The sequence below is a fragment of the Hesperophylax consimilis genome, chromosome 4 (assembly GCF_061612785.1).
Source record: "Hesperophylax consimilis isolate HC1 chromosome 4, BYU_Hcon_1.0, whole genome shotgun sequence".
Taxonomy (NCBI): domain Eukaryota; kingdom Metazoa; phylum Arthropoda; class Insecta; order Trichoptera; family Limnephilidae; genus Hesperophylax; species Hesperophylax consimilis.
The window spans coordinates 37621356-37637526 of NC_142839.1; the positions used below are offsets into that span (position 1 = coordinate 37621356).

The 16171-nt window shown below is 35.6% G+C and overlaps 1 protein-coding gene across 1 annotated transcript in view; it reads right to left on the reverse strand.

The window, feature by feature from the left end:
• LOC149424665 (venom dipeptidyl peptidase 4) overlaps positions 1 to 16171 on the reverse strand; it is a 136453-nt gene that overhangs the window by 22314 nt on the left and 97968 nt on the right. Inside the window, exons 10-12 of the mRNA XM_089630914.1 lie at positions 11017 to 11227; positions 8541 to 8778; positions 720 to 867 (exon numbers count right to left, since the gene is read on the reverse strand). Coding sequence (XP_089487040.1) covers positions 720 to 867; positions 8541 to 8778; positions 11017 to 11227 — 597 coding nt within the window. The remainder of the gene's footprint in view (positions 1 to 719; positions 868 to 8540; positions 8779 to 11016; positions 11228 to 16171) is intronic.

Genomic DNA, 16171 nt, shown 5'->3' on the forward strand with positions numbered 1-16171 from the left:
TAAAGAGAGATCAAATGGGAAAATAATTCACCGACTTCAGATATTTTAATATCAGAAGGAAATTAAAATATTAAATGAAATTATTATAATTTTAAATATTTTATATTTGTTTACCTGTAATATGTTTCTTCATCGTGTAAGTCTTAAAAGTATGTTAAAATTAATAAGTGACGGAAGTTCGGTAAAGTCGATGTCATTGTTTAAAATTCTATGTATTTATTTAATGTTAAATGAGCTACTACTCGCCTTTGCTGCAGGGATTGAAATGTACATCTAGAGTTATTGTTGAATTTGTAGGTAAGATATTTGTTATTTAAATATCTAGATATAATGAGATATATGATAACGAAATAATGAGATATTTGGGGGTTGAGGTGGACGGTTTTCTCGAAATAACTTAAAAATGTTTTACGTGTAATATACTTTTATGTATTGAAAATGTAAAAAAAAAATCTACCGCATTTTAGTTTGAAGACTATTATATATATGAAACTACTGAAAAGCAACATTCCCGAAAAATGTAGCTTGAAGTGTTTTACCAAAACACAGTCGATATTTTAAGCACGATATGAATATGATAACACGGAATAGGATTAACAGGAAATTAAAGGCTGCTCCCCCCCGCCTATCGGATGCGGCAGACATTAAGCGATCAATATATCCATGATGATACATCAGATGCCTCATACGAGTGCAATTTCCAATGATCATAAAATTACCTTGTGACGTTGATGACATCCTCGATCTCATATGTGCCCAGTCTGTTGTTAATGCTGAACAGGGAGTCCTTTCCCTTAAGACCTGATCCACGTCCTTCAACGTAGCAGTAAATAATGCTTCTGTTGGTGGCCATGTAGGTCTGGTAAGCTACGGGTAAACAATAATCGAATTAATAACAATAATTATTGTTGAGGGAGTCATTGATTGCTGCACTGCGTCTTCAACATATTAGTTAATAATGATTCTGTTAGCCAACAAAACAAATATATGTCAATGGTTGTTGCATCATATCTTTCAACATAACATTAAATCATGAATCTTTTGGTGGCCACGTCTATCTGGTCAACTAAAGAACAAAAGTAAATAAATAAAAAGCAACCCTTGGTGGGAGTGCAATGACTATCGTAGATACTACGTCCTTTAAAGCAACAGTAAAAGTACGATGAACGTCATCAAATCTTAATAAAGTACTTCGGAATAATTCTATACTTAAGGATATATTTTAAAGAAAAAGCCGATTTTATTGACAAAAAAATAGCTAGGAAGGTGTCTTTTGTTGAAATAATTAGGAAAAAAATGGATTATAAAACAATTTTACTAATTTGTAAAACAATTGTTTCACCACACATAGACTGTTCTAGTATTATCGAACTTAGTAATGTTGGTAGCTTAAAAAAACTCCAAAATAATTTTGAATCAATGATAATTCTAATGAGATAAATTTGAAAGTTAAATGAATATATATTATATTTTTTTAAAACATTAACTTTGTGGCTCTCCATAATTTACAAAATAAACACATGAATTTGTTTTTGACCACTTATTATAATAACAACCGGTTTCAGAAGCACCCTTCCTTCATCAGGAACAATTTTTTTTAATAACGTAGTGAATAAAACCTCAAATTGTAATATTAAATTATTGAAGACAATATTCGTTTAGGAATTGTTCATATTGTCTTCAATATGAGGTTTTACACATTAAGTTATTCCAAAAAAAAATTCATCCTAGACAGATAAAGTCTAGGATGAATGTCCCACATTGAAATAAAAATAAGATATATTTATCTAAGACACTGTCTATATTGCATTTAGTTCGAGTTGAATCTTGCGATAGTACATAAAGATAGCAGGTAATAAAAATGTGCGGTGAGAAAAATGAAGGCAATGTCGGTAGTTCTTACTCGAAGTATGATTTAGTTAAATATGACCGAAGGAGATAGGGTCCCATTAGCTCAGTTGGTAGAGCGGTGCCCCGGCAAGGTAAGGGTCCTGAGTTCGAGTCCAAGATGATACCTACCTATCTTTTTATGATTTTCTGTTGAAAAATTTTCGTTTAGGAATTCCTAATATTGTCAATAATTGAATATTAGATTTTTTTGTGTTTATATTGTGAATATAAATCAATACAGAAAATGCTTAAGGAATTAAATATGATGAGTGTTAAATACAGAATTTTATGAAAAGTTTTAATTTATATCTACAAAGTTTTTTTAAAAATTTACTTCTAACTTACATTAGATGCAAACTAGGTTGCAATAAAGACTTCCACACACATCATACAAGACTGAAATAAAATACTAGATTACAGAAAGTGAACAAATCAAAAACACTGAATTGCTAACTGTATTGCATCCAAATGTATAGCTATAAATAATGTAATAACTAAATGTATGTTAAATAACCATATTTTAAAAAAAATTTAAAATTATGTACGTAAAAATTATTACAAATAAGCGAAGCGTATATAAAGATGTAAGTTTATATTCGACCACATGAGATAATAATAATAATAAATCATTCTTCTGTTTGTGGCAATTTACGTAATCTGAGAGGACAAAAGTCTACAATTTAAATATAACAATTTATAGATGAAGGTATCAATGGCTTTCGCTCTATGTACAATGTACGTCAACATAAGAGATGGTTCTGTGTGAAGGTAAATTTGTCTTGTAAACCAAAAGACAAAACTCGACAAATCACGTGCACAATTTATTTGTGAAGGTGTCAATGGTTTTCGCATTGCGATAAAATGAATAGAGGCGGGACGGAAGAGTTACAGTACAGTTTAAACTGCAGCCAAGAAGTGTATTTCCAGGGAATAGAAAGGCGCTTAGTCGAGGATGGATGTTGTGCCAAAAGTTTTCGCTTAATGGGTCCTACTCCATTTTAAAGTAACCAAAAGTATATATGTAGCTATAGAATGGTTGTGGGCAGAGAGAACTGTCCTGCGGGCTGTTTTCAGTTTTCACATCGCCATTGCCTGCGAGCAAACAACTGTTTTCTCAAATGAAAATGTTATTTAATCAGAAACTCCGCAGACTTTAATCTCGGTACACACGAGGAATGTAATATATAATTATAATTTAGGCGAATACAATACAGATTATATTTACGTACTTCACACATATTTTCAGTAGGGGAGAGAGTACACAGAGCCTCGGGAGAGGGAGTCAGGCACGGTTCGGCAGGAGAGGGGGAAATGTGAATTACAACATATCGCTCGGCTACAGATCATGGAATATAATCTTGACTTCGTCTACATAAAATATATATTATATTACCCATCTGAGATTACTGTTTATATCTATGGTAAGTATAAAGAATATTAGTTAAAAAAATGAAATTTTAATTTTTTTCAATCTCTGGGAAAATATCTTGGTATCAACATAAAAAAAAATAAAGAAATGTTACTCAATCACCCAGTAGAAGTGCTCACATTGCATAAATTAATAAATTTAATCGCTCTCATGAAAAGTTATTGTTTTTGACATTTACTCTTATACCTAGCATGAAAGATATATTGTATGGCAAGTTAAAAATACTATCCCTCGTGTGTAACGGTATTTAACCAATAGTAACTTTGAAAAAGAATATGAAAAATTGTAGCACAATGAAAAGTTTGACAAAAGACGCAAGCACTAATTTCAGAGTATAAAATTAAACTAATCTAAAAAGTGAGACCAAACATAACATGATATAGCATGAACTTAAAAGCCAATATAGTAACAGAGAGAAAGAAAGCAACCAGATACATAGTCATGCACATAATGGAATAAATATTATATCTAAAGAGACAAAGCTTCACTTGAACAGGTGATTGAGGTTACTGGGAATTGTATTAGTTTAAAATTCGTAGTTATAAACAAAGTAATTGTTTTATTTTCATGAATATGTCAAACCGCAAAGTTACTGCGTTCTACCAAAATATAAAATAAAACAAGTTGTAAAAATAATATAAAGTCATTGATGTATTATATTTAGATGAGACATGAAGCAAAAAAAAAGGTTCCACGTTTTTTACCTCCAATTAACCTCCAACGCTCCAAACGCTCTAACTTAAACTACCTAATCCATCGTTACGAGTCTACGCGCATCGTTTATCGCGTTCTAATAGTGGAACACGTTTAGACAAGATATTAGTACGCCTCTAATTGTATAGTTCTATATACAAAATAATAGAAAGATAAACACAAAACCACATTCCAATCAATTAATCTTTTAAGTGAAGTGAAGTTTATTTAAAGCGTTAAAAGATTACAAATCTCTTTGGTCTGTTAACTCTTGTACGAATATCACTAAGCAACCACTCCATTCTAAAATATCCTCTAGAATTCGGGTGTAATAATAGCGCTGTGTGGATGAGTTTGTTACGTAGCTAACTAGTAGATAGCTAGGAGCTTGCTAGGTTATAATATAATACAGTAATGTGTAAAGTGATAAACGGCACATTGAAGAAACAAAACGAATGTATCCTGCGCGGTAACCTGTTCCGAGTATAATTTATTCTGGAAGGCCGCCAAGCCGACCATCCCGCCCACTCCACCAAATCCTCTGGATATTCATAATCCGCCGGAATGTGTGTTTAAGCCTTTATTGCAGGGCTAATGGCGGCAGGACCATTATGAAATATTATCATCCTAGAAACTGAAAAACCACCGCCAAATGGGAGGATAAATAAACCCAAAAGACTTTTTCCGGTTTCGTTGTAAACTTTTAAACTTTCAAAATTGTTCATGACTGTATTTTTTCTGCCTCACCAAAACTGCCGGGTAACACTCGCATTAATTATAATTTGAACGTTTACCGAACTTTCTGTTGCAATTTTTAACGATAGCCTTTTCGGACCTTGTATTCACAATTGTGAGGGTAAGTTCAATATTTAATGTTTTTGGTGATGGAAATGCTTCTATGGGTTTAGGACCGAACTCAATCGATTGTGGGCATGGCAAGTTACTTGAAGAATATTATTTAGCTTCGTAAATTATGCATTATATAACTAGAGGTATTTTCAAAGCAATCTCAACGAAATGCAAAAAATGTAATGTCTGCTTACGTCTATCAAAAGATGTCAACTGTTTCTTGAAATTTCATCTCAAATAATCAATGATTTTTTTTAATATTTTTTTTTATATATATTTTTTTTAATATATTTTTTATATATATTTTTTTTTTTTTTTTTTTTTTAACTTACCAATATATTTTTTTCTACCGATATCTTATTTTAGCACTGCTGAGACTCAACAATTGTGAAGTTGAGTTTTGCTTTTCCCAAGGAAATTGATTGTTAAAAAATATATATTTTGTTACCCTTATTCATATTATTACAATAAAAATTTAAAACTGTTAGTCAATAAAGCTCGGGTCTGAAAGGGATATTTTAATTTCGATATGATTTGAGATTTTAACGGCCAAAAGTATCATCGTGAGTAATTTTTGGGTTATCATGCCTACTCTTAGTCAACGTTTCGGACGTCGTTAGATTGTCCATATCAGGGCAGATGTGTAGATTGTTAGGAAGTATGTGTTTATGTAAATAGATCTAGGGCTACACCAGAACTGAACTTCGAAAACCACATTAACTTAACTAATCATTAAATTTAAATACTGACTATTTAGAGGATTAACGCGCGCAACATGGTATCACTTTTACACTTGCTTTTGAGGGGATACGGAATCGAAATTCAAATGGGACTCGGGTTCAATGAATTCCAGAACTCGGATTTTGTTTGAAATTAAGAATAACTTTCGAAATTAGAACGTGTGAATTGCTTGAATAATTCAGGAAAAGGATTAAATAAGTCCCTATAATATATAATATAAACAAAAAAATATTTTACTCGCCATTTTCAAAATTGGAACTGATTTGCCGAGAATTCAGACTATCCCATATTTTTCACGGGTCTGCAATCAAATCATAAATACCTATACTTTGATTTTAATTATTGTGATTAAAATTAAATAAATTATGCTTTTCATTATATTTTCTTTTACGAAAGCCAAATTTGGCTGTATATGGCTGGTTGCCACGAATTTTCCTCCCAATCTTTTTGGTTAGAAATTTAATTGATGGAAATGGCGCGTGGTGCCAAAAATTGATTGAATAACCAGACAGCTGAATTTCAATTCTCTTTGTAGTAGTCTAACCGCGTTAACCTACCTTATTATTTGATGTTCTACCATTCTGCGTCTATTATTAAAAAAAAATACCTGGCAACGATTTCAAAATACGAAAAAGTATAATGCTCTGATGCTTTTACATTGCAATATTCGTGTGACTATAGTCCAGAAATAAGTATGTTGGCAAGACACTTACTTTAGGTACTTTAGTGCAAAGAAATGCACGTTTCAATTGCAGGAACTAGCGGAAATATGGCCAGAATATGGCAATGTGAATGAGGCGGAACGAATAGAAAAATGGAAAAGAAAGTAAAAAGTAAACTAAATAATAAAGCTGAAGGTATTTCAAAGGACATTTATTTTCTGAAAGGAAGGTGTCCACTTCCACCTCCTCAAAGGAAGACGCCTCCCGTGCTTCAACAATTTCCACAAAAAAATCAATCAGTTATCTTTTTAATTCTGTACAAATTGCAAGTGCGCCTCACGGTTGAATTTGGCAGCCAACTCGGGTCTGGAGCTTAAAAATAACTGAAAAAAAACCTTCACTCTGTGCCGAAACGAGCAATCCGTTTGATATATTCTCCCACCATGGTAATCTTTACAGTATAGGTGTCGGGTGGGAATGCTGTCCTTGTTCAACCGGTATTTTAATGGAAGATACTCCGAGGAACTGGCGTCATTGGTCTCTTGGACACCGGCGCACAGTCGGGAAACGAGCTAAATGCATGTACAAAATTTGTACACAGTTGACATTTGTACACAGTTGACACTTTTACACAGTTGACATTTGTACACAGTTGACATTTGTACACAGTTGACATTTGTGCACAGTTGACATTTGTACACAGTTGACATTTGTACACAGTTGACATTTGTACACAGTTGACATTTGTACACAGTTGACATTTGTGCACAGTTGACATTTGTAAACAGATGACATTTGTACACACTTGAAATTTGTACACACTTGACATTTTTACACAGTTGACATCTGTACACACTTGAAATTAGTACACACTTGACATTTGTACACAGTTGACACTATTACACAGTTGACATTTGTACACAGTTGACATTTGTACACAGTTGACATTTGTAAGCAGTTGAAATTTGTACGCACTTGAAATTTGTACACACTTGACATTTGTACACAGTTGACATCTGTACACACTTGAAATTAGTACACACTTGACATTTGTACACAGTTGACACTATTACACAGTTGACATTTGTACACAGTTGACATTTGTACACAGTTGACATTTGTACACAATAGATATTTGTACACAGTTGACATTTGTACACAGTTGACATTTGTACACAGTTGACATTTGTGCACAGTTGACATTTGTACACAGTTGACATTTGTACACAGTTGACATTTGTACACAGTTGACATTTGTACACAGTTGACATTTGTGCACAGTTGACATTTGTAAACAGATGACATTTGTACACACTTGAAATTTGTACACACTTGACATTTTTACACAGTTGACATCTGTACACACTTGAAATTAGTACTCACTTGACATTTGTACACAGTTGACACTATTACACAGTTGACATTTGTACACAGTTGACATTTGTACACAGTTGACATTTGTAAGCAGTTGAAATTTGTACGCACTTGAAATTTGTACACACTTGACATTTGTACACAGTTGACATCTGTACACACTTGAAATTAGTACACACTTGACATTTGTACACAGTTGACACTATTACACAGTTGACATTTGTACACAGTTGACATTTGTACACAGTTGACATTTGTACACAATAGATATTTGTACACAGTTGACATTTGTACACACTTGAAATTTGTACACACTTGACATTTGTACACACTTGAAATTTGTATTTGTATATACTTTACATATGTACACACTTGAAATTTGTACAGAGTTGACATTTGTCACATGAGAACGGTTCAATGTCTTCAGTTCAACAGCTCGACTGTGGAATGATTTGTACCAAACCATTCCCACTCCCTCCTACAACAGGGGTATCAAGAGCCAGGTTTAGTCCTTCCTTTGCTCAAAGATACCCTACACACCGCATCCTCAAAGATGATATAGGTCTTTTGGGATTTTTTTTCTCACGGCCTCTTGTGTAAGGTTAAAGGAAAAAACCAGATCTCAAACATATAACAGGAAACTTTTCAAAGGTCAAGGAAATAAATTATTAAGCCAGTTGTTACCGAGTGGTGCAAATCGTTAGGCTCGCATCCTGTCGTCGAGGGTTCAGTCTTGGTTTAAGCCAAGTCCTCCATTATTGCACAAGCAACAATTTTTATTTTAATGTTTTGTCAAATTATTCGTCACCCGGGAGTATTTATCTCAATTGAAGTAAAAATATTAAGGGTAAAGGATAAAAAAAATAATAATAAGACAAGATTCAGTAAAATTTGTAACTTACACAGGCCGAAGTTATCTGTGACTCTGGCAGAGTTGGGTCCGGTGTAGATGTTGACCACCATGGGGTACTTAGCCCCGTCAGGGTTCTCCAAGTTGAGCTGGGGCGGCAGGAACAGCTTGACAGTGGCGAGGGCCCCCGGAACAGCCACGTGCAGGTAGCGCTGCTGCGGCACATAGTACTCCTCCAGCAGGGCGCGAAGGGCGGCGTTGTCTTGCCAAACTTGGACACGTTGATCCGTCTACAAAAAAGTGTCCAACTCAATAAAATGTGCCGATTTGTCTTTTTGACATTTGAAAGGTTCCCGTTTCCGCTTTTTATCAAGCTGTAATAATCTGACAAGCTTAAAAACATTATAATTGTCCTTTTCGGTTGATCACAATTTGTTAAAAAGCTGAAACGGCATTTAACGGGAACCTTTCTTCTGTCAAAAAAACAAAATGGAGCTGAATTGCCATTTGATGAGTTTTTCACACGTAAATTTTTGGGAAACAACTTAGCGTTTTAGAAAATCGTGCAATCGTATAATTTCATTTTTCTCGGGGAAAGGAATCAAGAAAAATAATAGACATGAGCTCGAGAGCGGAAGATGGGAACAGTAAAGTTACGACCGTGATAGCCCCTCAATCATATGCTTCAAGTAATCAGATCCTTACATTAAATAACTTTCTAACAATCTCATTCTTCTTCCAATCTCCCTTCCTACCTAACCTAACCTTACCTTCACGAATTGCAAAGTCCTACTGTCCCCAGACAGTTATATATTTCTTGCCCCAGCAATGAAGAACGTAACAAATGAATAAGGACAACTCTTAAACGGATTGCTGAACGACGTTATTGAATTTTATTTTTGGTTACTCATTTATCGTGGAGTGAAAACTTGGTAATGTTATCAAGAGTAAACAATCGTTGATTTTTTTAAATGGGTCAAAAAATGTTGACTCAGTTTTATAATGACATTTTTTAATTTAATAACTTGTTCAATGTAGCAAAGAGTTGAAAATGGTTTCTGAGCAGGAATTATTAATGGACAAAAATATTAACATTAACTTCGTTTAAAATATTGAACTTCTCAAATTCAATTTGTAAATGAAAAAAGGTTCCCAGGTAACGAATTCACAATATTGTAAAATTAAAATCAATAAAACACTTTTCACGATTTTAATAAATGCTAGAGGTTGAACACTGTTCATAAACAAAAAAAAACAGTTTGAACGATCTTCAACGATGAAGTTTTGTTTTTTATATTTGTTAATTTGTTTGTTTTTTTCTTCTTTTTCTCAGGGAGCTCATCTTCCCGTCTCTCCCCTTATCCCAGAGGCCATCCTGAAGGCTCTAGACTCTAGAGCACATCAGAGCTCACTCCCCAAAGCTCGACACCAAGTAAACTACTTGCCCTGGTATATATCTCACTCAAACTACACTCGCACGGAAACCAAGTGGAAAGACGACCTAACCAAATTGACACGGATTCAAAACTATTCAAGAACAAATAACAAGGACCAGTGAGAAATTCCAAGAAATAACGCTACTTTTCGTTTTTCATTTTTGAAAAAAAAAACATGAAAACATAGTTTTTAACAATGAAAACAAGGAAATGATGCTCGCGTTTGATAGAGCAATGATTTGTAAATCGATTGCAGAGAATAAACATCTCAAAAAAACTCGAAAACAACTCGAGAAATCCAACACGACCTCACAAGCCAAAGTTGAAATTGGTTGAACCAATAAAGCAAGGTCATTTTTTTACATACATATACCACACATTTATCTGTGGTATATTCAATGAGAAGCCTTTGATATCACGAACTGCATCTGTCCAATATCTGCAATCCCCGGTTGCCACAAAACACAATCATGTATTTTTTTTACATTAACTCCACACAGCAGGCTTTGAGGAAAAAAAATTTCTCGGGCCTGTCATCTTTGGGGATGATATGCGAAGAGTCTTTTTGAGAAGAGGAAGGAGTGAGCATTGGTTTCGAAGAGACTTGTTGAACTCAAGAACAAATCGTAAAAACGACCCGTTTTTATGTGACAAATGTCAACCGTGTCAAAATGTTGGGCGTGCGTTTGGCGTGTTTTCCGACTATGCACCGGTGTGGATAAATGACGCTAGTTCCTCGGAGCATCTTTCATTGAAATACAGGTAGAACAAGGACAGAATTCCCACCTGACGCTTTTGATTTAATGACTGCAATATATTTCTTAAGATAGCGGAATTGTCATTTTTGCACAGAGCCCAGGATTTTTCAAGTACCTTGGGGCTCCAGACCTGAGGTGGGTGCCAAATTCAACAGTAGGGCGCACTTACGACTTATAAAATTTGATTAAAATTCAATTTCCATGATGTCCTGGACTCTTATGAGATAGCCAAGGAGGTAAATTTGGAAGTGCGTCCTTTTTACTACCAGCTATCCAGTAATGTAGAGGGACCAACAAATCTGCGAGATAGTACCAATTATTGATCTTCACTTACTCTTGCATCGTAAATTCCAATCAGTGCCGGTGTATCGCCAGATTGGCAGGAGAGCGTGTAATGACTAACTCCTGGAGAGGCAGACGCGGAGGCATAAGTGCAGAGGGCTCCGGAAGGCAGGACTACGCCGCAAGAGATACAGCCAGATCTGGCACCGGCCACGAACAGGTGGCGCTCCCAGGGAAGTCCTTCACGGGTACTCAGGTAGTAACTGGACAAAATATTTTACAGTTAAATAAATAATTTTTTACATAACTCTACACACAGGAAATAATTTCTCTAAAAGCCTATCTCACCTTTGGGGATGCTGTGTGGGAGTCTTTTAAAGAAAGGAAAGGAGAGGAAGTTATGAGAAGGAAAAACTATGAGAGATGAGTATGTAACTATGGGTCATATTGGAGGGGACCCACCCTTTCCCGACGGCTGTGTGAGGAAACTGATTGTTTAACCTCCTTAGCCGCACACGTCAGGACTCTAATTTTTTTTTTGTAAAAAGAAGCTACATTTATTTTAAAACGAATCTAGACCCTCCAATGTCCCTGCATGCATGATTGTTAGTACGAAATAATGTATGCATACTTACATTAATAGTAACACAAAATAAGAACACATATGAAATGTGTTCGCCTGGTGGTTTGGCATCTAAAATTAAATAATAAATAAGGAGCACAAATTTTATAAGTGGAAGTATGATTGAAACATAAAAATATACAAGCCGCGTATCGAGGGCAGTTTACCCCACTATCACGGGGCGGTCCCGGCAAGAATGAGCGTGGCAAGCGGCCTGGCCACAACGATCCCAAGCACCCGCGTCCCTTAGCCAGTTTTCCGAGAGTACCCTCGAAGAAATGTAAATGGGGGGAGGGGGGGGGGAGATACTCCCAAAGACCCTAGGGAATGAAGTGAGCCTCAGGTCACCGGAGGCAGGACGGAAGGGGACCGGGCTCGCGCAAACATTCCCCAGGCCCGCTCATGATGCCGGGGGAGGCACCCGTGGTTCGTGGGACAGCCGCCCCGGATTAATGTCACCTTACTGGATGCAGGAACAGGGTCTATCCGCCCCCGTGGTGGGGAAATGAACAATACAGTACGATAGAGTTCAGTTCGACAACCTATTCATAAACCAATTTGTTAGTAACAAATAAAAAGGCAAATAACAAATGTAGAAAATAAGTTGTGATCAACAACAAATTGACCGTTCATAATAGAAAAAAAAGAAGGGAAAAAAAGATTAACATAGTATTAAAGAGCTAAAACACAAAAAGAAACAGTATTATCATTATCAACGCGTTCCTAATAAATAAATAAGGCCCAAATTCAAAAGTAAAAGAAAGAATGTGCATAAAAAAAAACAGTGTAAAGAATTGGCAAAAACGGTGTAAAAAGCCAGTATACGCAATAAATGAATAAGAAATAATAAAACAAACAAATAAAATAATAAATGCATTGCGATCATGCCATAAGACAAAGAAAGTAAAACCAATGAGTATATAAAAATAAAAATAAAACATAAAGCAATCGCGCATAAACAATATTAAATTTGTTATAAGAGGAGTAACCGTGGAGTGACAGGAACAATACGCTTGGCACCTGAAACAAAGATGATTTTAATCTAAATCAGCAACTCTAAGCACAGGCCATCTCTCTACCCAGGACTTTACAAACTTTTTGAAGCATTCAAAATTTTCTCTGTTCAACACGAGATCGGCATTCCATGCCGGTCTTGTAATCCCTCTCAAGCCATCCAACATTTCCTCTCGGGCATCCTTCATCAACTCGCAGTGCCACAGAATGTGCTCGGCTGTCTGGTTAGTGTCACCACATGAACAGTTCGGATGAGGAGACAAGGCGAGACTATGTAGCCGCCCCCTGAGCTCCCCATGACCGGACACCAATTGCGTCATATAGTGATCCAGTTTTATGTGCGCCCCTTCCATTCTGCTTTTAACTGAAGGGAAGAAAGAGAAAGTCAATCTACCCTTCGTCGACCTATCCCATCGCTCTTGCCATACACTCAGCGTTCTATCTCGCATGGCTTTCAATAAGCCAGGAAGGGACACCGCTCCACCGGGTGTCAGTTCGACTCCCAGGTGGACAGCGGCCTTACCTCTTGTCAATGCCTTTTTTGTCAAAACTTCCCTTATTTCCAAGTCAATCGGCAGTGTACCAGCCAGAACCGGTAATGCATCATTAGCCACAGTCCTATATGCGCCCGAAAGAGCCAACAGGGGAGTCCGTTGGCCCCGCTTGAGGGCCAAGTGGATCAATGCATTATCCAGCCGGTGCTCCCACACAGAAGCTGCATACGAGACATGCGTCACGTAAACACCCCTATATATGAGGCGAAGTGCCGGAGTCCGCAATCCCCACTCTGCGTAACTATGGGTCAATGTATCTAGGGGTGACGGAAAAATGAATGCATCCCTCTGGAGACTCCTGCTGGAGAGGTCTAAAGGTCTCCATTAATCGGCCCGCCACTCGGTTGGTGGGCAAACTCATCTGCCGCCAAGAAGCACCCCTGCTAAGTCATTAAACGTAGCGGGGTACCAACCACTTCGGGTGACCTATAGAGGTGTTGACAATCCAATATATGGTTTCAAACCCGCCTCTTAAATGGTAAATAACCCGACTGAAACCTAGGGCTTTTTTGGACCTACCCCAGAGAATAGATCATACAGATATAAAATTTTAAAAAAATTTTCATTCTCTAAAAAATTAAGAAAAAAATGATAAAGAGAGATTTTTTATTTATTTTTATGGTGTGGAGTCAAGAACTGTCAAACAACTTTAAATAATATTTTTATATGGAAACATATTTTTAGGGATCGCCACCCGAAAACAGAGCTCTCGCAAGTTTCGGTCAACGGCCGCCATTCCTGGTTCTCGAATCCGACTTGGCAGTTGACATTTCTTGGCTCTTATAAAATCCTTCTGATATTAATTTCGTGTTATAGTGTAACGTACTTCCAATAAACTTAATAAAATTATTAGACTACATCTTTTTACTTTACCACAATCTACACAACACACATTAAATGGTCGACGCTGTAAAGGCCCCCATAAGAGTATTTAACAATTAATTTTCTATAACGATTTAAAATGTGGCGTATTTTATATGCTGACAAAAACGTCATTTTCGGTTTTGTTTCGTGAATATGGCGTTGTTGACGTCACACGGCAAACATCGATATCATCCGTCTTATCAGCTAGTAGCGTTTTATACGTTATAATGACCTAGCAGCCAGCTGGAACCGTTTCAGAAGTGCGGTTTTAGATCGTTTTTAAATTCAATAATAATTATGAATGATAAAATTGAAATTACACATTTTAGTGCCATGATCAGAAACTCTATATCTTCCTCACATTTTAGTGCCATTATCAGAAACTATACTTTGTGGAAATACCCCTTTTAACCCTTCAGGCCTCTGGCATATTGACCGTTATGTTTCTTAAAGATCCTGTCAGAGTGTCGGAGTTGGATAAAATATTAGTATCCTTAATATTCGAAAACTAAAAACTATGTTTGAAAGATTATTAAATAAGCTTTCAAGTTGTATTATTAAAAACAAACATTTTTAAAATATTAAAATTTTTAAACCAAACATTTAAAAGTTTTAAAATTCTTAGGTTCAAAACACAGGACAATTACTGATAACGAAAATATACATATTTTACCAGACAAATGTATTATGAACATTACTGCCACCTCACTTTTTTGTCGTTTCATACAAAAATAATAAATAAAAAATTTGCAAATTCATTAAATTTTTCTCAAATTGGGGTCGGAACTTTTGGTTTCATAGAGGTGTACATTTTAATTTTGCTGTTGTTACCTTCAATATTTAAATACAAAGCTTGGTGTTTGCTTTTTCTAACACCATTTAGTTTATATTTCCAACTATAACGGTAAGGGAGACAACGATTTATATGAGACCATATACGAATACATTGACTCTACGGGTCTGCAAGCCTGGAAAGTTAAGTTATTATTAGATACTATAGGTCTCAAAGACTTCGATAACTGGCCAAAAGGAAAGCTATCAGATGACAAAACATAAATGAAAATGTTGCCCACTGACTGCAAGAAAGAAGATTTAATCAGTATGATAAGGCCTATGATTAATGGTTTGCAATCGGAGTCAATGTAGAGCGTTAGAAATTGATTCATATATCAAAAACCAGTATAACACAGAACAAATTTCTTTCTCTGCCAAAAATGGTGTGACTTTTTGTTAATATTTTGAATTAACTTTGGCAAATTCCGTGCGTATGAGCCAAGAAGCCACTACAAAAAGTTTTAACTCCCAAAGTGCTTTTGAACTTACAAAAATCATATAAGTTATTTCTGCCTTTATAACAATATTATATTATGTAAGCATCTTATCTGTGACTAAGCCACAAAACTAAATTGCGGTAATTTGATATTCCACTGAAAAATGCATTTGAGGGCACTCTGCTCTGTCCCAGGACTCAGGAGAGTAGAGAACTCTTCAGGAAAATGTTCCAACAACATGGTTGTTCACTTTAAAGTTTCGAAAATTTAAAAAATTCCTAAAATTTTCCTATCTTCTGACTTTTCGTGACAGGAACTAATGTGATTGCATTTATCGGGTGGTTCTTAATTGGTCTCCCGTTGTTCGCGCGAGCAAGAACACGTAATTTGTCGCCTGTGTTATCGTGCAGTTACTAGTTATTAGTATTGTCGTACAGTGGCTTGTACAAAACATGCAAGTTGTTGATTACCTGCCATAAGCTTCAAGAGATTTTATTACATTTTATGACTCTTATACTGGTAGTTTATTGCTGACGCTGTACAATGTCTGTGTACTTTTTGTGCACCTGCAGTTACAAGACTAACGGGGTCGATTACAAATTAACGTAGCGTCTTGTCTTCATTTCCACAGTTAAAGGTATAATTCATAGCGTATTATGAAAAAAACACTATGAGATGATCAAGGTTGCATTGACCTAGAATTTGCAGACGTAAAATTTGTAAACATGTGAAATATTTTAAATGTTAAAATCATCAAAAATGTGTTCTGTGCCCTTGTTTAATCGCCACTTATCTACAACATTATAAATTGGGGGGTTCTTATAAAAACAATGTATACCTTATTATTTTTTAATGATAAACTTATGTTATAAACAAAAAGGA